The 25,941-nt window shown below is 35.0% G+C and overlaps 1 protein-coding gene across 1 annotated transcript in view; it reads left to right on the forward strand.

Annotated features, from left to right (window-relative positions):
• LOC118200554 (uncharacterized) overlaps window positions 1–25,941 on the forward strand; it is a 281,729-nt gene that overhangs the window by 97,199 nt on the left and 158,589 nt on the right. Inside the window, exons 9-10 of the mRNA XM_085807694.1 lie at window positions 22,414–22,530; window positions 22,625–22,856. Of these exons, the coding sequence (XP_085663820.1) occupies window positions 22,414–22,530; window positions 22,625–22,856 (349 nt within the window). The remainder of the gene's footprint in view (window positions 1–22,413; window positions 22,531–22,624; window positions 22,857–25,941) is intronic.

Genomic DNA, 25,941 nt, shown 5'->3' on the forward strand with positions numbered 1-25,941 from the left:
TCAAGTGTGAACAAACTGTCAAGGTATGCAGCACTTTTGCTATCATTTGTTATGCATTGCATTATGATGTCTGCCAAACCAGTCAAGGTTCGCAAATTTGAAATGAGTCACAATTCTTGAATGTAGCACACAGGACCTCTCTTGCCATAGCAGAATAGAGAATTCTGCTGAAACGGGTTCAAGTTCTGCTCTTGAAGCCAAGCAACCTCTCGCATTGTGTTTCTGATTTGACCTATAGATGTCGTCATGAGCAAACCTCCTCTAAACTAATGAAAGCACTGAACATATATGCCATCTGCAGAGCAATTCAACGCTTGCAAATTTGAAAGAGTTGGAATTCTTGAATCTACCACACAAGAGCTCTTTTGCCCTTGTGGTAAAAAATTCCATTCACATGAAATTGACTCAAGTTCTTTTCCTGAAACCAAGCAAACTCTCCCACATGCTTCTGATTTGACCCATAGATGTTGCCACGAGCCAACCTTCACTAAATCATACAGTCGAACAATTGCAGACCATAAATCAACCATGGTTCAGGGCTACCAGAGTGGTATCCTTCACAGGAACATGCATCTTTTCCACCTTCCAAAAGCATCTATCTCACAATAGTTAGCCAGTAAATCACTAATGGCCTTTTAATTGAGAGAGTTGGAATTCTTGAATCTACGGCACAAGAGCTCTGTATTATCAGTAGAGAATTCTGCTCATTTGAAATGGACTCAATTTCTGTTCCTGAAGCCAAGCGACTTCTCACACTGTGCTTCTAATTCGACCTGTAGATGTCGCCATGAGCAAACCTCTGCCAAAATGACGAAAGCACAGAAAAACTGTGTGCTATAAATTACCTCAGGCCTGTGGTCGCCACAAAGTTTTAATATTCTTTATAATATGGTATTTTTCTTTCCATAATAACATTTCATAGTTAAATTGTTTCTCAGAAAGATATTCTGTATGATTTCAGGGGGGTTTGCTGCCACTCCATGTATGACGTAGTTTACCATTTGTTCGCAGGTAGGTGAAGCCGGGGCCGGCCCCAGAGCGTGTGCAACAGGTGTGCGCACATCAGGCAGCATAATTTAGGGGCAGCAAAATTTGTAAAATTGAGAGAATTACTGGTTGGCAGATTCTAGGAATAAAAGTTATTGCACCAGGCAACAAAAAGTCTAGCACTGGCATTTGATGAAGCTCTGTGTTATTTACATCTGGGTCACCATTGTGGTGGTCTTGGGAACTGGCTCACTTACTCCTTTGTTTCTTTGCTGTTTATTCGTGTTGCCTTCTGTTAGTAAACATGGGAAATGCATGCTTTTAAGCCCCAGTATCTTTGAAAGGGATAAATGATCTTGTAGTTTTATTTTGGGTCTGAATAATACTAGTTAAAAAGCTTATTGCTATCATAAAAATGCACCTATGCAGTAGCCTATTATGTTTGAACTGTTTGACTGTGTGAACATTTGATTGTCCGTCATGAGGAGGACCACACAAACATAAGAAAAAATCATGTCAGACCGAGGCAAACAAACCTGTGCAAAATATAAAGTATGATATAGAGCTTGTTCAAAGAAATCTCTGAATGAGTTGTTCCTTCTCTTTGAAAAGATTGTTTTAAGAAAAATAAGATAGTCTGGGCATGCAGAAATGAAGTTTAAAATAGTATAAAAATTATGTGAGCTAAACCATTTTCACCTCAAATGCAGACAGCACCTTAACTGATGGTTTAAAATTTAATTATACTATATAACATTTTATGACTTTTAGCTTTCCTGTAGGAATTTATAACTGTTGCCTTATATAAAAGTTATCTGTCTGTACAAATTTCCATTCAAAAACATAAAAATGTAGCATCTATGTATTTTGCACTTGAACTTGTAATATTTGATTAAAAATAGTTCTCAGTTAATTTTCATCAAATCAGAATGGATTTTTCTCCCTAACTTGCAGTATGAAAAATATTATTCATTGACCTATTTTTTCTGATAGTGCACATACAGTTTGACATATTTTTACTGAAAGTGATCGAAAACTGTCGTTTTCTTGAAAGCTCATCTTTGTTGATTTTCCTTGACTGTTTCACTATCACACTTCTTTTGGGCTATGCCGAAAATCCATAGAAGCACACTTTCACACTTCTTAATTGAGAGCAGTTGTAATACATATCAATTGTGTTTTTCATTAATATAATACAAAGTCCGAGATCCGGACTCGTTTGGACTTCGGCGATTCTGAATATTAGATCAATTTATGTCTAGTGAGATGGCATGTAGAAATTATAAAAAGTATGAAATCATGATTTCTGAAATAATGAAGCATTTATGATCAAAAGGGTATGAAAATTTAAAAACAAAATATTTATTTGTTTGTTTTATCAAACACTTCTGTCAATGTCAGTTGTTTAAGTGGTTTCATTTTTGTGCTATTACTTTCTCTTTAATTCCATAGACGAACATAATTTCTTGTTGCGTTAGAAGGTTTCATTGTTCAAGTCTCGTAATTTAAGTGTCCGGAATTCCGACTGACTTGTCAATCGAAAATTTTTCATTTTTAAGTAACCTCTTTGTCGCTTTCTGCATTATAGATATAGCGATATTTTCTGGATATAGAACCATACTACAGATTTCGCCACCCATTAGTTTATTGATGATTGGGGCATTGTCATCGTAATGAAAATCTTCTGTTATATCATCTTCATTTATTACCACTTCTCCACATTTCTTTGCAAATTCCCTTAATTTCAAAATTTCAACTTTGGTTTGTGATATCCGAAAACCTTCTTATTAGCGGCTATCATCTTCATCATCCTCACCATGAAATTTTCTAGCTTGGCCATAAATTATGTCAAACATTTTTTTAAATTACAGTACAAAGTCCAAGATCAGGACATCCAATATCCTGAATAATCTAAAATTCAGACCTTAAAGCCACTAACAAAAAAATTTTTTATTTGATATCCAAGAAAGCATTTGGAGAATCCCAATTCATAATTTCACTTCAGCACTAAATAAAATACCCTCATTATTGAAGAAATGGTCATTTTAGCATAAACTTGTTTGATCAATAATTTGGCTCCATAGCTGCTGTTTGCTTGGCATACATCTCAAACTGAAACTTTCTAAATAGAAACATTTACTATATCCCTGATGCCCAACATGGTAAATCATTATTTATCATATTTTGCTTTCATTACTGTATGTTTATCAACACGAGAGTTGGAAATCTTTAATGTTGACATTACGCTTGGCGATGATAACATATTTAAGTTAAATGCACTAAATATTGACTGGGAAATTTTTTTTTTAATTTCTTCCCATATGCTAAAAATAAATTTTATTAATGATACTCATAGGCCAAAAGATTACATTTAGTGCTTATTTGAATTAAGAATAACTGATTTTTTATTCACATTAACCCTTAACCAACGCCAGAGCTCGTATGGGCACACCGGGCAGCAGAATTTAGGGAAGACAAAATTTTTGGAATTTAGAGAAGTACCGAGTGACAAAATTAAGGGATGATAGAATTTAGGGAAAGCACTGGGAGCCAAAATCAAGGGGTGGCAAAAATTTAGAAGTTAGGGAGGTGCTTAGTAGCAGAATTTAGGACCCGTAGAGACTGCATTAGGCGGCAAAATATCTAGCCCCGGCCCTCAGTAAGCTTAAGGCTCAGATAAGCAGTAAGCATGTGCAAGAATTAGACATAAATGTAATAAATAAATAAATTAATACAATTAAAGCATAATTGTCTCTGTGTGTGATAGAAACAAGAAAAAATTGAATGGAATATTTCCCCGCCATGTTACATTGCCAGCCATGTACAGTGGGTGCTGTACAGCTAGGCTAAAATTATACTTTACTGATTTCAAAGAATTTCAGTTACTGTAGCAGATTGTGCTATTCGTTAACTTTCTGTTTTGATTCAGCTTATAATTTTTTGCAAGCTATTATAATTATAGCAATTTCATGAAAACTAAAGTTTGAACTTTCGATTATGTCAAAAAGAGTTTCTAATTTTGGAGCTGCAACAGGATCTACAAAGCGAAAGCATGTTTCGATGTCCATTTTAAAAAAAGTGGGATTGCTGCAAAAGAAGGGATGTAGGTATATCCGTTTCAAAATTATGTGAGTAGTATAGCATTAGAAAGTCAACTGCATATGACATAACCAGAGTTATTTAGTCGGGAGACTCCCGATTTTCAACCGCTCTCCCGCCAACCCGATTTAAACATATTTCTCACGATTTTTATGGAACTTGGCTTAATACTTCGTTATAATGAAGAAAAAAAAAAAGTGATTTTGGACGTCTGAAAGGAATTGAATTTTATCTAGATTATATCTAAAACAAAACCTTATGAATCAGATGAGAATTTCTGCTTTGTGAGTGAGAGCATACGTATCCAGAAACATCGTTCTCCAGTGGGTATTGAGTTGCACTGCGTGTCATCTGGCATATATCAGCCAATGAGCACAAAGCAAGCTCAAGGCTGTTATTTGTATGTTCTTTAGTTAATTCATTCATCTCATCCCGAGTTGTGGTAGTACATGTGCCTTCGGGAAATAGTTTTAGAAATTATCATCTTTTGTTATATCTGCGAGAAAAGTGAAATACTCGTGTACATTTCAAAAATCGTGCACAGTTGACTTTTCTTCCATTATTTCCTAGAGGAAATGTAATAAATTTGCGATGTGTACCATCTGTCATTGCGATTTTTCGATTTCGCATGGTGGAAGGGCGGATGTTCTCAAACATGTGCATACACAAAAACACAAGGACAACATGAGTTGTTTTGAAAAATCGGAAACAAAGGACCAAAAAGTTATTAATGCAGAATGTCAGAGAGTAGAATGTCTGTTCTCTACCTTTTCATTGGGAAGCACAACCTGCCACCGAATGCATCGGATCACGCTACAGTTTTATTTAGAATAATATTTCCCGATAGTGAAATTGCTAAGAAATACTCAAGTGCAAGGACCAAAACAGGTGCAATTGTTCAAGAAATGGGTTTGAAAAATAAATCTTCAGTTGTTGATTGCATTAAAACAGCTCTGTTCTGCCTTTTTACGGATGGAAGCAATAATACCGATTCAAAACTGTATCCAATTGTTTCTTTTTTTAATCCGGAGTCTTCAGAAATTGAGTGCAGTTTACTTTCTGTCCCCACTTTAGAAGGACATTCGACAGGCTTAAATATAGCACAGCTAATTATTAAAACTTTAAAAGAAATGCAGTCCCTCTGTATAATTTGCTTAGCACTTGGTGCCGATAATGCACCAGTAATGATAGGCTTGAAGACTGTTGTTGCAGGCATCTTAAGAAAGGAAAATTCAGATTTGCAGATTATGAGGTGCACCTGTCACCTCTTAAATTTAGCAGCTGAAAAGGGGGCAGCTTCTTTACCAACAAATGTGAATGAACACATTGTTGATATTTATTATCTTGAAAGGAGTTCTAAAAGAAAGGAAAAATTGAAACAGTTCCAACAGCTGCATAACTAATACTAGTGATGACGCATAAGAAAAACTTTTATTAGTGAAAGCAGGCCTATGTGGCAATTGCTATGAACATAATTAAGAAGTTTCTTTCTTAATGAAAGCAAAATCAGCCACTGTTCATAACATTTGTACGAAAACTGATTAAAGTTTTAAGTGCCTTTTTTTCCCCCCATCCCTAAACGATGCAGGTAATAAAAATGTTTTATATGTAAGGTATTTTTGTGTTGCTTGCATTTAAGAATTAGTAACTACAGTCAAAAGTCGTTAATTCGGACACCCATAATCTGGAATGATCTGTAATCCGGACCTCAAAGCTAAAATCTTTCTGCGCATGCGCTGCATTGAAGCATGCGCATAGGCGTTTTACTCGTGCGCCCAAGACATTTACGACTGCGCATATGCATCTGCGCAAGTGCAGAATACGTTTTCGCGTGCGCGTTTAATGTGTAACGGATGCTATAAGCTAAAATTATCTAATTATCTATTTCAGTTAATGTTGATGATTGTGTTGTTCCTTAATCTTCGAATTGGATCCTGCTTATTATTTTTTGAAGACTGTAAGAGCAATTTTCTAAAAGTAAGCTTGAAGTTTTGATTATGTCAAATAGAATTTCCGATGCTGGAGCTCCCAAAGGATCTAGAAAACGGAAGTATGTTTCGATGTCCATCAAACAAAAAACGAATTGCTACAAAAAATGGATAAAGGCATATTCTTTGTTTATCTAACCGTTCCGAAATCTGTTTATCAATTTCACGCTGCTCTGCGCGCGGGGGGGGGGAGACGTCGCGGCGCGCAGTGAACTGGAAGTTGATTTGTCAACACTATCGTTATCTTCAGAGCAGATGTTTTTATTTTATTCGGCTTATAATTCTTTAATAAATGTAGTATTTAATTTCGATATACTCCGTCTTTGATATGATTTAAATCAAATTCCTCGTCATTATAAATACCACAAATACAAATCAAATAGTTTTCTGGTTGCAATTTTCTAATTTCGGCTATGCGTAAGGTATGCTTTACGCATCCGCGCGTTGAAAGAAATGTTTAATAAAGTAAACAAATAAATATTAGGCTTCAATATTTTCATTCAAATACCAAATATTTTGGTAAATTTTGATACCCTTTAGATCATAATTGCTCATTATTTTATAAATTACGGTTTCATATTTTTAATTTTATAATTTCTTGCATGCCATCTTACCAGATTTAAACTGATGATCTATAATCCGGAAAAATCGATAATCCGGAATCGCCGAAGTCGCGACGAGTTCGGATTAAAGACTTTTGACTGTATTTAAAGTTAATTCATTATTAAAAACTGTATTTTTATCATTTAAAAAGTCTTTTTAACATTGTGAAAGATCTGATTTCTTAAAAAAGTCTCCTGATTTTTTAGTGTCATAGGTTGGCAAGTATGCACAACAGAAAAAGTTATTTTTTATGGATTCCGACACCCCACTTGTAATGAATAACAGAAAAACTATTCTCTATGCTAAAAGTGTCAACGATGACAAAGTAATCTTTGAATGGTCATACAGAAATGCAGTGAAGGCGTGCTGTTGATGAGTCCAATGCTAATGGCTCAAGCCAAAATATTTCGTGAAAAAATTAACTTAAAAATTGAGTGCACATATTTGATAGCCTAGTTAACCAAATTTTAAAATCACTGTGGTATAATTCAATTAAATATTTCAGTAGAAAAAGCTTCAGCTGATACTGAAGCTGCTGAACTATTGTAGATGAATACATTGAACTTATTAATAGTGAAATATTATCTCCTGGGCAAATTTACATCGCTGATGAAACTGGTCTTTTTTGGTAATATGTACCATGAAATATCTCGGCAACCTGAACAGAAAAGGCTCCAACTGGTGTCAAAGATTCCAAAGCTAGACTAAGAATTTTAGCAGGGACAAATGCTGTGGGAAAGCACAAGTGTAAACTTTTCATAATCAGAAAAAGTACACGATCTCGAGCATTTAAAGGAGTAATGGTTTTCCCGTTATATATTATGCAAATGAAAGCCTGATGACATAAGCATTAATGTATGATTGGTTTGAAAATCATTTTATATCTGTTCTAGATCCAGAAAATGTGGCACCGACACTGAAGAAAGTGACAGAAAGGTTATTGAAAACGAGAAAATTTCGATTGACAAGTTAGTCGGAATTCTCGAAACTGCAGAACTTGAACAGTGGAATTTTGTAACTAAACAAGTGTTTATGTCTGTCTATAGAATTGAAGAGGAAGTATTAGCTCAAAAAACAAGCCAACTTTAATAATTTACATTCAAACAAATGTTTAATGAACAAATAAGTATTAAGCTTTTTTTTTTTCTTTGTAAATTTTGATACACTTTAGATCATAAATGCTTCATTATTTCATAAATCATGATTTCATATTTTTCATTTTATAAATTCTACTTGCCATCTTACTAGATCTAAACTGATGATCTAATATCCGGAAAAATCGCAAATCCAGAATTATCAAAGTCCCGACGAATCCGGATCTCGGTCTACTGTATATGGAAACACCACCATGAAATATGCTAGCTGGCCATAAATTATGCCAAATATGTTTTATCGCGAAATATCTTATATCTTGTAAATATCTGGAAACATCCTCCCATGATCTTGCGGTGCTCCAAAAAGCTGATTTATGTTAAAATATTTAAAAAATTCTTGAAAGGTCTTGCCATTGTACAAGAAATTTAACATGTTTTTTTTTAAATTCTACTTTATATTTGCATTTTCAGTGCACGCTCAATTCCAATATCTATAGGCTGAATGATTGGCGTACAGTTTGGAGGAAAGAATAGTACAGATACATTATCTTTCACTAAAACTTTAAGTGAAGTATGAGCTGAACAAGTTGTCTACAATCAGGAAATGTTTTGCGTCATCAGGTAAACCAACAGTATTCAAAGGTTGCTGAACTTTGGGTATGAAATGATTTTCAAACCAATCATTCATTAATGCTTGTATCATCCATGGTCTTTTATTTGCATGATATATAACGGGAAAAATCTTTGCTTGTTTAAATGCTCGAGGTCATTTATTTTTTCCAATTATGAAAAGTTTACACTTGTGCATTCCTGCAGCATTTGTGATAAAATTGTTAGTCTCACTTTTGAATCCAGGAGCCTTTTCTCTAGAGTTTGCTAAGGTATTTTGTGGTATATATTGCCAGAAAAGATCAGTTTCATTAGTGCTGTAAATTTGTTCTGGAGATAACTATTCACATCATATATTATGTAATCGTATATTATTATTCATATCTTTATACACACGATTAGTATAATGCAGGAATTTTAATAGATTTTAATTTTTAAAATCATGCAATATGGCTCACATGATTTTAGTGTGCATAGAATAAAAATATTAAAATACACAGGATCTTTTTGATTTTGATAAATATACATGCTAATTTATACAGCTGATAATATTACATGTACATACTTATTATTATACGAATGTTTGTTTTAGTGTGGTGGACTTTGAAACATCGCTCTAAACATAATACAGATTTACATTCTTCAGACCTCTTTACGTATTTTTTTTCCATTATTGTCCTTTTTGGAGCAATACGCAGCATATTGCCTTCTAGGTTCCTTTTTTATAGAATCTGGTAGTATGTGGCTTGCAAAATGCATCCCTACAAGGCAAATAAAGTTCAAAACTGTCATCACCAGACTGTATTGATAAGCACATAGCAGAAGAGTATTTGTCAAAGATTTCCTTGATCACAGCTAGCTTGAAATCAAGATGGGATTTTTTTTTTTTAATATTATATTCAAATTCCACATTGTTTAAATCAATATTTGGGAAAATATTTAAGTTGTTTTCGGTTACTAGGGTAGTAAAACATCTGACCGCATCTGTTGACACCACCCATTGAAAAGTTATAATGAGCAATCACTTTCGGCTTTAGTTTTAATTTTGCCATCCCCGAATAAACTGACACAAATGACGCATCATGAAAAAGAATTAAGCATATTTGTTATTTTCTTATAATTTCACAATGAAAGAAGCAACAGCGTCGATCGTGTGCGGCGGTGAAGAAAACAGTACTCTCTTATAATGATTAGTGCCGTCTAGTGCAAAATGAAACATGAAATATGAATATACAGTATTCTTAAACTATATGGAAAAAGTATCATCCATATTGAAAATAAGATCAATAAACTTACTTACGCTATTTTCACACATGAGATGGATTTTTTATCCCTTGAAAATTGCAGGGGCCGTGTGGAGGTCCTAAATTGTGCTACCAAGCACCTCCCCAAGTTCTAAATTTTTGACATCCTTAAATTTTTGTCCTAGTGCTTTCCCTAAATTCCCATGCCTGGTGCAGCCATACAAGCTGTGAAGTCGGTTCTGGGTTTATGTGAATAACAATTCAGTTATTCCTAATTCAAATAGCACTAAATGTAATCTTGTGGCCAGTTATTGTTATGACTGTCAATAACAGTATCTATTTTTAGCATATGGAAAGAAATGTTTGTTAAGTTGTTGCTTATCAGCATTTCTTAGCAACTTAAATCTGTAATCATCGCCAAGCTTTATGTCAACATAAAAGGTTGCGATAGTCTTTGTTATTAAATTACTAACATAAAAGACATTTTTAGGCGTAGCTGCATGATTCATTACTCAAGTTGTCATGTGCTGATAAACATGCTGTGATGAAAGTAAAATACAGTATAAAGTCTTTTATCCAGAATGATCTATAATCCGGACCTCGAAGCTACAAACTTTCTGCGCATAATACCTTTACGCATGCACGTTTAATGTAGAACGGACAGTATAAGCTAGGCTAAAATTATCTAATTATCTATTTCAGTTAATGCTGCAGATTGTGTTGTTCCTTAATCTTCTAATTGGATCCAGTTTATTATTTTTTGCAGACTGTTAGAGCAATTTTTTAAAAAGTAAGCTTGAGCATTCGATTATGTCTAAAAGAGTTTCCGATTCTGGAGCTGCCAAAGGATCTACAAACCAAAAGCATGTTTCGATGTCCATCAAACAAAAAGTATAATTGCTGCAAAAAATGGATAAAGGCATGAAGAAAGTGACAGAGGTTAATGAAAACGAAAAAATTTCGATTGACGTGTTAGTCGGTATTCTCGGCACAGCAGTTACAGGACTTGAACAGCGGATTTTTGTAACTGAACAAGAAATTATGTCTGTTTATAGAATTAAAGAGAAAGTATTAGCACAAAAAACGAAACAACTTAAACAACTTACATTGAAATAAATGTTTAATAAAGTAAACAAATAAATATTAAGCTTTTTTGTAAATTTTGATAACATTTAGATCATAATTGCTCTTTATTTCATAAATTACGGTTTCATATTTTTAATTTTATAATTTCTGCATGCCATCCTACCAGATTTAAATAGATGATCTATAATCCGGAAAAACCCCTAATCCGGAATCGCCGAAGTCCGGATTAAAGACTGTGTACTGTATAATAAATGATGATTCACCAGGTTGGCGTCGGATATAAAATGTTAGTGGGTGTAAAATCAGTGATTCTTCTAGGTAGAATGTTTCAGTTTGACATGTATGCCAAGTAGATATGCAGCTACAGAGCCAAATTATTGATCACACAAATTTATTCTAAAGGGATTGTTTAAAATTGAGAATCCAGACTTTCTACATGTTTTATTATTGGGGGTATCAAATGCACATGCATAAAGCATACAAAAAAAAAAGGTTCTTGGTGGCTTGAAGGTCCAAATTTCAGATCATTCCGGATATTGGACATCTGAATCCCTGACTTTTTACTGTAACATTCTTGTTTTTAATAAGGTAAGAATTAATCTCTTAGATATGATACTGTACTATAGTGGTTCACTCTAATGAGTCACCATTTTAATTGAATAATCATTTTTCATATGTTATATTTCACTCTTAAAGGCAAAAAAATAATAAGCAAAAATTCAGTAAGTAAAATGTTTTTTTTTCGTAAAATTGCCTGTGCTAAACTTGTCATAGTGTGAAATGTGCAGTAAAGATAATTGTAATGGAATTAAGCGATCCAACCTAATGTGTGCTATATGTAAAGAAAGGAATTAATGGAATTTATGCAGCAAAACACTCTTGTAATAAAGTTTAGAAGGAAAAGTCTTGTTGGTAAAAATTACTTTCATTATAACCATTTCTATTATTTTCCAAAAAAAAAAAAAAAAAAAAAATTCCCCCCATTTTTTATGCATTTTATTATTTATTCCACACTTTTATCACATATACAAGGAAATTCTTCAGCTCTAAAACAGTTACTTTGGAACCATAGGTCTGTGGTCTTTGGTTCAATAACTGTTTTACTTGTAATATTTTTTTAAACATTGCTGAATAAAATACATATAGAAAGACATTTAGAACCAATTTTTCACAGACCGAAAACTGAAATTCAAATAAATAAATTTAAAAAACTCTTATATATGTAGAATTAGAATTCTGAAAATGTTAAAAGAAAAATTCAGATAAACCATTACAAGGAAAACTCAAAACATATAAAGTAAAAAGGAACATAAAAGAAGATGAATCTAATTAACTCCGACATAAAAGTATGCACGTCACCTAAAGAGATAAATATAGTTATCACATAGTAAGGATAGAAGTAATGTAGATTCCTATATATACGTAACATGAAAAGGGAAGAAGTTGATGCACTATTATTGAAAGTTAATTGTCCAAATTCATTGTAATTATATAGCAAGAACTGCTCTTTTACAGTAACACTATATTTACTGCACAATGGCAAAAATATCTTGCTTAAAGGATATCTAAATACTGAGGGCATCACACCTCTATGCGTTAAGGCCAGTTGTGGTATCCGAATAAATCATGAGGAAATTCGTGAGCAATTAATGAAATAGTGGCTTGGGTTCCCCAGTGTGTAATGTGTTTACAAGGTAGTTTCCCATATAAAACCCACTATGAAGGTACTTCTCCCTATGGCAGATTGCTGTCATAATATTCAAGTAACTTAACCAGCACTTATTTGCTACATTGGTGTTAGACAGAATTTTTCCAGTATTGTTGCTTTTGCAGTCTTAATATTTAGAAATTACCATCCTAATTCTTCCACATCTGTGTGTTGAGTGTTTCTGCACACTGCTAAATAATCTTGTATTTGTAACTACTGTTAGAATAAAAAAATAGTATTAAATATAAATATGATCTAAATTTCCAGAAACGGATGTAAAGTAAATTAACATGCTAGAAATGCAAAAATAATTTTTGTTTTAAATCAAATTTCGTTGTAACATACTAAATGTGACAAAATAATGTACCTTATTTTTTAATGCCAAGGTACATACATGAATAGCCTTATATATTTATTATATTTATATCCAAGTTCCCCATCTTATCTTTCCCAGCATATAATTTTGAAATTTCTGTTTATGAAATACTTATATAGGATTCATTGTACAAGAAAAAAATATTTAAATTGATAACTTTGAAGTAATTCCTTTAAAACACAGAATACAGTAATATCAGATTATATGTTCATATTTGCTTTTTAATGTGCTGGCCTCTTCATCTGAGTCTTCCCTGAAATGGTATATGTCAATATGAAATTTCAGATATTGTTATTTAAAGATAAGCACTGAAGTTTGGAATGATTTAAACAATAGAGCTCTCACGCTTGCAGTTACCGTGAAACAATTTCGAAATTTTCGAATAAGAACACTCACTTTTTTCCTGTGTATATTGATCAGTGTATTGAAAAATCATAAATGGTGATGGCATGATAGATGCACGAGCAAAATTGCTGGCATAAAGCATTTGTAAAGAAGAACATTGTAAAAGACCAATGAAAACCCAAGAGAAGAGAGGGAGAAAAGCTGTTTTTGGTTTCCCCCCCCCCTAAGTTTTCGATGTGTCCACATTTGCAGATGATTGTGGCGTTCCGACAGATACTTCAACTTCTATTCATGAGATGGCACCACGTGTAAAATCCAGTCCTTAATCGGAGCAGTAAAGCGACGTCATTAATCACTCAGACTTCTTGTGAGACAACTGTACGCGACGCTAGCATGAATTGTGTTCCAAGCTCTGTGTTGATCTCTGCAATGTAATTTAAATTGTAATTTAGTACTTAATATATTCTTTTGTTATAGGAGATTGTCTACTCTTATTTTCTTTAATTATATCATGCATTAAGCACACGACCACCAAAAGTGGTGACCTTTTGATTGAGCACGCTACTGACAATGGATTTTCAACGACCCTAAGCCACGTGCATCCAAGGCATTCTGAAGAACTGACTAAAAATAACAATGAATATGGACATTAAACGTATGCTACAATGTACCCCTTCAATTATTTCTAGAAGTATTGATATATATTGCTTGTGTTTTTTTCAAAGTCGTGCATATCATCGCAAGGAGCTTCAGCAAATCATCAATGTGATCTGTTCCGTTCCGCTGACTTCACCAGTCGTGCAATAATTCTTTGATCATTCAACTTTTGTGACAAATGTGATACAATGGTGATTTTCGCTAAATGTGCTACATCAGTAATTTTTCTGCAACGTGCTACGGCAAAAATTCTTCCCTCAGTGTTCGAAAGTAGTGATTTTTTTTTCCCATGTGCTACAGGAGTGATTTCCTTTTTCCTTCGAAAGTGCCTTAGCAGTGTGAAGTGGTGATTTTGTGTGTGCGCAATACAAAATGAACGCATCATTTTTTTTTTTTTTTCCTCAAATAAGGGTTTCTTTTCAAATGCATTTCGGTAAAATATTATTTTTGTGTGTAATTGCTGACCCTGTCTTATTTGTGTGTGTATCGTTATGTAAATTTTTTCTGCATGGTTAAAATATTTATTGTTATCATGGCAAAATATCAATAGTGTATCCTCTTGCTACAATATTTGTGCTGTTAAATGTTTATTAATTAAAGTGAAAATTATCTATCAGTATGCCCGACGATATTCCACCAGAGCCACAAATCACATGCGTTGCGGTGAAGCCATTGCCTTTCTGGAAAAATAATCCTTCATTGTGGTTCGCTCAGATCGAAGCACAATTTTCTATCGCTCGCATTAGTGAGGATTCTACAAAATTCAACCATGTAGTTGTAGCAATTGAGTATGATATTCTGAATTCAGTGCATGACTTAATACTCAAACCACCTGATTGTGATAAATACTCCAAACTGAAACAGCGGCTCAATTAAATCTATTCAGAAAGTGAATCTTCAAAAATACGTACTTTACTACAAGGACTTGAACTTGGAGATCAGCGACCTTCATACTTGCTGTCACGAATGCGTAATCTGGCAGGAAGCCATTTTAGTGACAACTTGTTGAATTCACTATGGCTTTCGCGTCTCCCTAATAACATACAAATAATTCTTGCTGCTTCCAATGAAGATCTAACCCGTTTAGCAGCAATGGCTGACAAAATTAATGAACTTGTTACTCCAGCTTATGTCAGTGCTGCTAATGCTGCACCTTCCAGTTCATCCCTCGAGCAACAAGTGGCTGAATTGACCAAAAAAGTATCTGAACTCTACAAGTCTTCATGCTTCACGGAAATACAATTGATCAAATCAGGGCCCACGTAATAAATTTCATGCCCGAAGCAGGAGTCGATCTCGTCACAATACTCGAACGCAATACAAAGAACCCACAAATGGCATATGTTTTTATCATATGAATTTTGGCGCTCAATCTCGCAAGCGTGCCCCTCCATGCACTTTTAAACAAGCGGGAAACTAAATGGGCGGTCTTCTACTGGCCAACAGAATGTCCGCCACATCGACAGAATAGTACTGGCTGATTGTTCAACTCAGTTATGTTTTCTAGTAGATACTGGAGCTGACATATCAGTGCTCCCGAGAAGTAAAAAAAATGCTCACCAACTTAATAAACTTGTACTGTATGCAGCCAATGGTACCCAAATTGCAACTTACGGCACCAAACTAATGACACTTGATTTAAACTTGCGCCGGACTTTCAACTGGCCTTTTATTATTGCGGATGTAACTCAAGCAATTATTGGTGTCGACTTCTTGACACATTTCCACCTTCTAGTGGATGTCAAGAATAATTGCTTAATTGATGCTACAACCCAGCTGACATCACAGGGCCAAACTTCTCACATATCGAACGTACCTACCAACATAAGTGTTGTATCGGGCAGCACACGGTTTCATCGGTTATTAGTAGAATTTCCTGACATTTTAAACCCATCCAAATCAGGGCAGCATACTCATCAGCCAGAAGTGTATCATCACATTGAAACACATGGCCCACCTGTATTTTCCAAGCCTCGTCGTCTTTCTCCAGAGATGCTAAAAACTGCTCGCAAAGAATTTGAATTCATGCTAGCACAGGGAACCATTCGCCCATCTAAAAGTCCATGGGCACATCTAAAAGTCCACTTCACATGGTTAAAAAGTCTAATGGTGACTGGCGGCCTTGTGGAGATTATCTCAGACTTAATGCCGTCACAGTCCCTGACAGATATCCAGTCCCACATATCCAAGACTGTACCCATCTTTTTCATGGAACAAACATATTTTCTACCCTCGATCTTGCCAGAGCATATCATCAGATCCCAGTGCATGCTGAAGATGTGCCCAAGACCGCAGTGACTATACCATTTGGTCTCTTTGAGTACTTATATATGCCATTTGGCCTTCGCAATGCTGGCCAAACATTTCAGCGTTTCATAGACCAAGTACTGTCTGGCCTCGATTTCTGCATCCCATATTTTGATGATATCCTGGTTGCATCTACAGATGCGGAAGAAAATTTTCAACATCTGCATCAGATTTTCACTCGCCTTAAAGATCATGGATTAAAACTAAATCCATCCAAATGTGTACTTGGTCAACCCTCAGTTTCCTTTCTTGGATGTCTTATCACCCAGAATGGAGTCAAACCTTTACCGGAAAGAGTCAAAGCAATTAACGACCTACCTCAGCCCAAAACCATCTCTGAACTGAAGCGTTTTCTAGCAATGTTAAATTTCTACCGACGCTTTCTGCCAAATGCCGCCAAAACACAAGCCTGCCTACATGAGTTTCTGAAGAATAGGAAAAAAAAAAAAAAAAACGATCAACGAGCTGTCCCTTGGACTGAATCTGCATCTGCAGCATTCGTGCAATGCAAACACGATCTGGCAAATGCAGCCACACTTTCTTATCACTCACCTAGTGATCAGCTCTCTATAATGGTAGATGCATCTGACACGGCCATAGGAGCAGTGCTTCAAGCCCATACCACTAAAGGACTTTCCCCAATGGCATTCTTCTCCAGAAAACTTACTACTGCAGAAAGGAAATACAGCACATATGACAGGGAGCTACTTGCTGTGTACTGTGCTGTTAAATACTTCCGGCACAACTTGGAAGGACACGACTTCATCATTTTCACCGATCATCGACCATTGACCTTCGCTTTTAGAAAAAACTGACTCATGTTCTCCTCGTCAGCTTCGACATCTGGATTTCATCGCCCAGTTTAGTACAGATATCAGATATGTCTCTGGTACTGATAATTGTGTCGCTGATGCCTTGTCTCAGGTAAACAATATCAACCTCACTACCCCAGATTTCTCTGAAATTGCAATCAATTGCATGATGAGGAACTCAAGAACCTAATCTTAAATCCACAAACCTCCCTTCAGTTACAACCGCTGCACATTGATCCAACGCTTAAAATTTACTGTGACATAGAGAACAATAGAATACGTCCCTATATTCCTGTCAATTTTAGACGTGAAGTGTTTAATGCCTTGCACAATTTGGCACATCCTGGAATCCGTGCCACCAAAAAGCTGATCGCAGACAGATTTGTCTGGCCAGCAATGAATCAAGACATCACAGAATGGACTCGTTCATGTATTAGATGTCAACGGTGTAAAGTATCCCGTCACACTCACAGCCCCATTCAACAATTTAACCTTCCAGCAAGACGCTTTGATCATGTGCACTTAGACTTGGTTGCCCATTGCCTCCTTCAAATGGTTCATTCCTATTGAAAATATATATATATAATAATATGAAACTGTAGCTCGAGCATTCATCTCCCAGTGGCTTTCAAGATTTGGCATGCCTACCACCATCACTACTGACCAAGGCTGACAATTTCAATGTCACTTGTTCGCATCCCTCACCTCTCTTCTTGGCATTCGCCATATTCGCACAACACCATACCATCCATCTGGATATGGGATGGTGGAACGCTTTCACCGATCTCTCTAACAAGGTCTGAAGTGCCACAGTAGCACACACTGGACAGAAGCCTTACCTCTAGTCTTTCTTGGTCTTCGCACAGCATTCAAAGAAGACATTGGTAGCACTTGTGCTGAACTGTTATATGGTGCAACCCTCCGTCTGCCAGGTGAATTCTTTCACCCAGAATCTACTCCAGTTATCGACCCTCCAACATTCCTTCAACGTTTACGTGAGACCATGAGCAATATCTCGCCAACCCCAGCATCTTCGCATAACCAGCCAAGCTATTTTGTACATCCTGCGCTTGAGACATCTTCGCACGTATTCGTGCGCAACGGTGCAATTAAGCCAACTTTAACACCTTCGTATGATGGTCCATTCAAAGTTGTCAAACGAACACCGAAACATTTCACCATCATCTGCAATGGTAAACAATCAGTGATTGGAATCAATCGTCTCAAACCAGCATTTCTAATGCAAGATCCAACAACTTCCTCATCAACATCACTCCCAGAAGAAAGCTTACATCCCGTTAAAGAGCAACCTAAAACTACCAGATCTGGAAGAAAGGTTAAATTTAACCCAAAGTACTTATAACGTACCGATGGTACTTGGGGGGGAGTACCGTGGCGTTCCGACAGATACTTCAACTTCTATTCATGAGATGGCGCCACGTGTAAAATCCAGTCCTTAATCGGAGCAGCAAAGCGACGTCATTACTCACTCAGACTTCTCGTGAGACAACTGTACGCGACGCTAGCATGAACTGTGTTCCGAGCTCTGTGTTGATCTCTGCAATGTAATTTAAATTGCAATTTAGTATTTAATATATTCTTTTGTTATAGGAGATTGTCTACTCTTATTTTCTTTAATTATATCATGCATTAAGCACCCGACCACCAAATGATAATGCATTACATGCAGGAGATTCTCAACAGCAATGAAGAATGTAACATCACAGGAGGAATCTGAATAATTTCATGTTTTATAGCACAATTCTGACAAATCTTGTGAATTTGATATGCACACCTTAGATTTCGAATAATCCGAGAACCAGGAATCCATTAGAGTGAGGTTGAAGGATTGCTGTGGCATGAAACTGCAAAAGGTGCGGGAGATGAATCTGCTAAATATTGTACAAGTTAAAAACATATTTCATGATATGTATCTTCAAATATGTTCAGAAATTTGAAATAGTATATGTACTGGAAGAATAAAAAGTTTAGCCTGAAACCAGTATTAATTTGAACCTTTGTGGAAGTAAGTATGGAAGTACAATTTTTGAGACAGAATATTACATGCTGTTCATTTCCGAACTAGATGGAGTGGACTGGTCCCTGAAATTTTTGAAGGACGACAAATTCTCTGTTCCATCATGTATTGAAATTCCTCTTTTCTGGCTTTAAGCTTGTCCGGAGGTAAGCGTCTTGGTTTAAAGGCAATTGGAGGTTCGGTAGTTTCAATATAATGTAGTACATCGTGCTTGGGTTCAGAAATACCTATAACTGGGCGCGTGATTGTAGGCAATTCTGTGAGAAATTGATGTCATGGTGAGTTACCCGAAATCAGTTTAATGCTCAAATCTTGACTATTGCGAATTACTTCCGGATAAGTTAAGTTGGTTGTGGAATCTATCAAACGGCGATTCTTAAGATCGACAAGCAAAGAAAATTTTTGTAAAAAGTCAGTGCCAATAATAGGACTTGAAAAAGTAGCAAAAATGAATAGCCATTGGAAGTTGCGGCACAAACCTAAATCAACAGATATCAGGCATTCACCAAAAGTTTTAATAGGAGTTCCATTTGTTGAATAAAGTTGTAACTTGGTAAGGCGCTTTTGTTCGTGAAAATGTGGTGGAACAACAGAAACATCAGCCCCGGTGTGTACAAGAAACCTGAAGCCCGAATTCTTATCATTGACGAAAAGGCATGTAAAATTTCGGCTGCTGTTCATGACTTCGAGCGATGGCCTTTCTCGTTTTTCTGATCGTTATAACGACACGGTGGGTGGCATTTGTTTCCTTGTTTCCAAATTTGTGGTGGTAAAAATATACCTGGAGGAGGGCTTTTATAACATTTCCTCAGTAGGCTAAAACATTTATTTCGACCACGTGATGTGGAGCAGTTGCGCTGAAAAGGTTCAGCTTGGATGGCTACTAACTGAGCAATCTGGACAAATCATCAATTTGAACCTGTAATGCCACAGTACGCGGACCAGGAGCCTGCACTGTGTGTATTTGCACTGGAATGGCCAGCTTGTGAATTTTATCTGTGATTTCGTGTAGATTTTTAAGTAGCTCATTACTGGCCGCTAAAATGGCTTGCATGTTAGATGGGAGTCTATTCATTCATAATGTTTTAAGAATGTTATCCGTTAGGTTACCGGCAGCTAACTATTTTAGACAGCAATTGAGAAGTCCTCATATCACCCAACTGTAAATCTTGCAACAGCTGCTTGATTTTAACTGTCTCGCATTCTTCATAAACAGAATTTATTTTTTTTAAAGGTTTGTATTTGTCAGTTGCCGTTATACTCAAAATTATTTCACGAGCTGATTGCAGTACCTCTGATTCTAATGCAGCGATCGCTGTATAAAATTGAGTTTCGTCGGCAGTGATGTGACGCAATTTAAACTGCGCATCCAATTGAATGAGCCATAATGATGGGCCTCGGCGACAAAAAGGTGGTGGCTTAACTACCACTTCCACCAATTGTGAAGCAGCATCATTGTCAACCATTTTAGATTAATCAAATATGCACAATAATAATATGTATATAGTGACACAATTTCTTATCTGAGAAATTCGCGGCTCAAATGCAGCAGACGATACATATATCCGCTAAAATTGTGACAGAAATATGTTGACTTGCCGGAATACGGCGCGTTTGAAATCACAGGTGAAATGTCTTATTTGCATCTCATCACACTGGATAATTTACTGTTGCTCAGAATTTTGACATACAAACTTCATATTTGTGCAACATTGAAGGTTGCTATTCATAATAAATCCAGGTCACCAATTATGGTAGTAAAATTTTTTAGATGAATAAATTACGCTCTGCTTTTAATAAAATAATTAGTATAGTAAGCCGTTTTGAAAAATAATAAATAAAGCGTAGATGATAAAAAAAAGATCGCTAATAATATTAACAATAGAATGAGCATTATTTTGTTTTTCCTTGCTATGATTTACCAGACTGGCAGCGTTGAGTTGTAGTAGGCAAGTCTCCACAGTAAGCTGCTAAAATGTTCATTTAATTCATTTCTGTGTAGATGAGCAGTTATTTTAATATCAGCCATAAAAATTAGTTGAAGCAAAGTAGTAACAAAAAAGGGAAAATATCAGCTGATACCATATTTACTTAAGTGCTCCCTCTACCCATTTTCTGCAACTTTACTATTTGGAAATCAAGAGGGGAAATTATGCTGTATGCATCAGTTCTGAGGGGAAGGATTGCATACATGAATTAGGTGCATTGTGCAGTGTTTTTTATGCTTTAAATTACAGATAAATGCAACATTTATTTTTCAACTCCGTAATTTATACCTGTGGATTCTCATAACTAAAAGAGTGGGCCAATAAATTTTGAAAAAGAGCTAAGGGAAAATATAATTGTAGTGTATTTTCATTGCCTATAGTGTCTTATAATTCTAGTTCTTGAAGAAGAACCACAAAGATAGACAGTGGGATAGCATTCAACTATTAAAACTACTTTGCATTCCCCCGAAGGCCAAAGGTACATTCTCTCAACCAGTATGTAAAAGTTTGTTCTCTTGTCTTGATATGTCCTGGAGATAGAAGTCAGGAATGTATGATGGAAAGTATAATGTATCTCATTAACTTCAAAAACTGGTTATTTATGTGTAAGAACCCACTTGCTGAGTTCAAGTATTAAGTAGAAATTATGTCAATTATTGAAAAGTTTCTAAATCATACTTTCAAAATGCTAGAGATTGGGCAAATAAATATAGTTATTTTCTTATATTAATTATTTATACAATAAAACTTTTGTAGAATAGGAAAGAATTCAAAAGTAAATGTTTTGGCTATGACCTATGAAAGTTTCTTGGTCACAGATAATGCTGTTTGTAAACATTTTTTTTTTAAACTATTTTTCACATTTAGTTAAATATACAGCTCTAAACAGAAGAGAAACATGCGAGAGTGAAACATAAAATTAGCAAAGCAACAACATTGTAGTTGCCAAAATCCTAAAAACCAAAATGGTGCAAGTAAACAAACGATAAAAACTAAATGAAACTCCTTGAAAATGCAGGCTGCTAGGAAAAATTAAAAGAGAAGAGAAACAAACACACCAAAGTTATACATAAAATTAGCACAGCAACAACCTTGTATGTGTTATAGGTTTAGTAAAGATCTCACATTTTATAAATATAAAGCGCTATAAAAGCCAGTGCATAGGTGCAGTTTTATAAGATTTCTGTGTTAGAATCATTTACTTAAAGAATGACCATTATGTTTTTTATATTTACATGTAGATTTATAATTAAGACACAATAGCATGCCAAATAAATACTAATTCAGAAGTCAAACAACAAAAATGAGCGTTATATTTTCAAAAATTTTCGCAGGACAGTTTCGATGGTTTTACCAAACCACCATCCTCAGCTGCAAAACCGACGCTGATTTTTGTTGTTTGACTTCTGAATGTAGATTTATATTTAATTCTGCTAACTGAAGATTTAAATCTTGTACATCTTACTTTTTAGATAGGTGGTATTCGTTTCTTATATGACAATGTTGTAGAAAATCTGGAGAGGTACAAGTCTTCTAGTGGTTTTGGTTGCATTCTTGCCCATAGCATGGGGCTAGGCAAAACAGTCCAGGTAACAGCATATCTAATTTAAAATTGGAATGTTTAAAAAATATTCTTTAATTACTCTTTTCATTTTTTTAATTATCCTTATGTATATTAATTAGGTTGTGTCATTTGTTGACGTTTTCCTACGACATACGCCTGCAACTTTGGTTTTGTGCATTGTACCAATTAACACTATTCAGAACTGGAAAGCTGAATTTGACATGTGGGTTCCACCTTCAAACTCTGTGGATGATGCACAGGTCTTAGGTGGTGAAGTCCGACCTCGAGATTATAATGTGTACACACTAAATGAAAACTTCAAAACTATGGCAGCTAGAGCTGCTTTAATAGGTAGGATTTTTTAATTTATGATAAAATATGATTCCTTTAATTCTGTTATAAATTAAATTAATTTTAATACCAGTACATTTATAAATTCTAGTGTGACTGTACATTCCCGACAGTGGGTTAATTGATTTGAAATAATTGTGTATTTTCTTAAATAAATGAACATTTTTCATGTATGGTGTATTTATGTATATACGTGTGATGCTTTAAACAAGATTCATGTGTTTAAAGAATTAGTGTCTTAAATACATTGTCATAAAAGGAGAAAATCTTTTGTAACTGTAGGAGTATTTATATTAGATTATGATGTATTTTTTTTTTTTTCAATGCCTTAATGGTATAATTGCTAGCACACTCCATCTATATTCAAGATGCCCTTAGTTTGAGTTCCGGTGATTGCATTGCGGATTTCTTTAGTTTCCCGACTTCAAAAAATTCTAAAAGACTACTGTACTGGTAGCAGACAATAATTTGTAGCCTCCAGGATTTCACGAATGTGTCAACCCTTTAGAAAAGGAGGAGAATGTATGATATTTTCTCCCTCCTTTTACATTGCCGTAGCCGTGTTATTGCAAGCATTCGCGTCACATCTGGAAGATTCGGAAGTTAAATTTCGGTGATCACATTATGGATTTCTTCAGTTTCTGGACTTTCATATTTTTAATTTTAGAATTTCTGCATGCCATCTTACGAGATTTAAACTGATGATCTATAATCCGGAAAAATCGATAATCCGGAATCGCCGAAGTCCCGACGAGTCCGGATTAACAACTTTTGACTGTATACGTACATACACACACTCATTGGCTTCCCAAGCTTGCAATTCAATTCAGCACTTTTCGAAAGTATAGTTTAATCTGAGTGGCTGAAATGTCACCGTGCATGCAGAAAGCAGTATGCAAACATTGTATGTTAACAGTCAGTCGCAATTCACTGGCAAAACATGTGATAGTTACTAAATAGTTGAAGACTCAGCAATCTGAAGGGCTTGAGAAAGTTAATTTAAATACTGAATTTTTGTAGCAAGATTATTGATGCTTTTCTTGTTTGTATAGCTGAAAGAGTGATTAGTACAGGATGAGCATTGGTATGCGGTTGAACATATTGAAGTTGACAGTCCAAGATATCCCACTCTCCTCCCCCTTTTTTTTCCATTGTTAATTTCTGGAATATGTAAACTGTTTTAAGCAAATCAGACAGTTGTTCGGCGAGCTATTCCCAGTCTACCAAAGATTACCACCACAAGTAGCCAAAGAGAATTGACGAGCAACCCTCACAATTGGTACATGACTGGTAGCAGTTTCACTTAACAATATCTGCTTGTAAAGTGCACTGAAGACTTTACTTGAGGAGAATGTATGCTTCAGAAACAAGTGTGTATGTTCCAATATAATTGCCTACTCCAGAGGAGCAAGATTAAATGTTTTTGTTAATCTCAGTTGGACTGTCTCCAATTGCTGCAACATGGTGATGACATGACCAGATTTGCTCTAAAAGAGGTGATAAATTTATAGGAGTCTCGAAAGAATAACATGTATAGAACCAGAATATCATCAAACATCGCACATTCAATGGTGATTTCTTCCTTATAAATGATAATATCCATCCTCATCAAGATAACATCATTTAAGAATTTTTGGAGACCTGTAAGCATTTTTTTAATGCTTGGTCCTATTTAACTGTATTCATTTGTATCATTACTGATTTTGTACATATATAAATAATTTTTGTGAAATTATATGTGAAACTGTAGTATTTTTTTGTATAATGTAATATGAAAATCTAAAGAAATGAAGCTTTGCCAGACAAATCTATTTAACATTGAGTAAGTGACCTAGCCGCCAACTGCATTAGCGACTTAATTTTTGTCGCCAGATTTGATGGGAAATAGCCACTTGGTGACCATTCGGTGGCTCTTTGGCCCGGTTCCTGTAGAATTGTAATGGGTTTTGTAATTCAATAACTGTAATTCATCCCTATAGATAATTGTAACTGTACCTGATCCTCATATGCTTTCCAATAATTTCAAGAAGATGCTAGAGATCGCTTATCGGCCAGGGGAAAGCTATATAACACCAGGGAGAGCATCAGTTTCTCAGTAGTAGTTAGTTCACAGCAACTTCACAGTATTAAGCAGGGTTCATACAGTCCAAAAGTCCTTAAGTTTTCTGGAATCAAATTTTGGTCCTTAATTTTAATAATCTGAAATTTCCGTCTGCTTTTATGACTGCTATTTTGAGTGTGATTAGCATTTTGCAGCAATATTTTTGGCGATTCACTGATAAATATGGTTATTTTTTTAATGGTTCATCGCTTATAGTTTGTTCCTATTTGTAATATAAATGGTGGGATACTTGATTTTCTGAGCAAGAAGTGAAACATAAGCATTTCGAAATTATTTCATTTTTTGCAGTTAAGAGCTCTTAAACAACTTTCTACTTTTGGGGATGTGAATTCTTTTATTAAAATGGTTCTAAATATGGCAACTTATCAACATTTTCGTGATTTTAAGATTGGTTTCCATGGAAAATTTTTAATTACCAGATCTAGGAAATTCTTGAACCATTTAGAACATTCTAACACTGATAAATTTCATTAAAATAATGGTAATATATTGGAATTATATTTAAGAAATAACATTAAAAGAAAGCATTTTTATTTTTCACGGTCATATCATAAAGTTCCATTTTGGCCACATATTATACAATGTTTTGAATCTGAAAAATAAGCAAGGTATAATGCTGTAAAGCACAGTTTACAAAACAGTTTTTAACAAAAGCAAAATAGCTATGTAATTAATTCAAAACGTCTTTTTAATTTTTTTCATGGTAAGATTTTTTCCCATTTCTCAGAATGTTCAGAATTCTCAGAATATGCATCAGTTTTCTCTTCCTCTACTTTTTACTAGACACAAGCATGGAAAATATAAAAAATGCTTCTAATCTTATCATAGGGCAGGCATTATAGAAAGGAATTTTTTTATTAATATGGAAATTGAAAACTGACAATTCAAAAGATTCATCTAATATGTCTTAATGAATGAAATCCTTAACCATATTAACACTGCTTTGCTTAAAATTTATTTTGT

Source organism: Stegodyphus dumicola, chromosome X1 (genome assembly GCF_044657685.1).
Source record: "Stegodyphus dumicola isolate Sdum_Otavi_A_Nest chromosome X1, ASM4465768v1".
NCBI classification, from domain to species: domain Eukaryota; kingdom Metazoa; phylum Arthropoda; class Arachnida; order Araneae; family Eresidae; genus Stegodyphus; species Stegodyphus dumicola.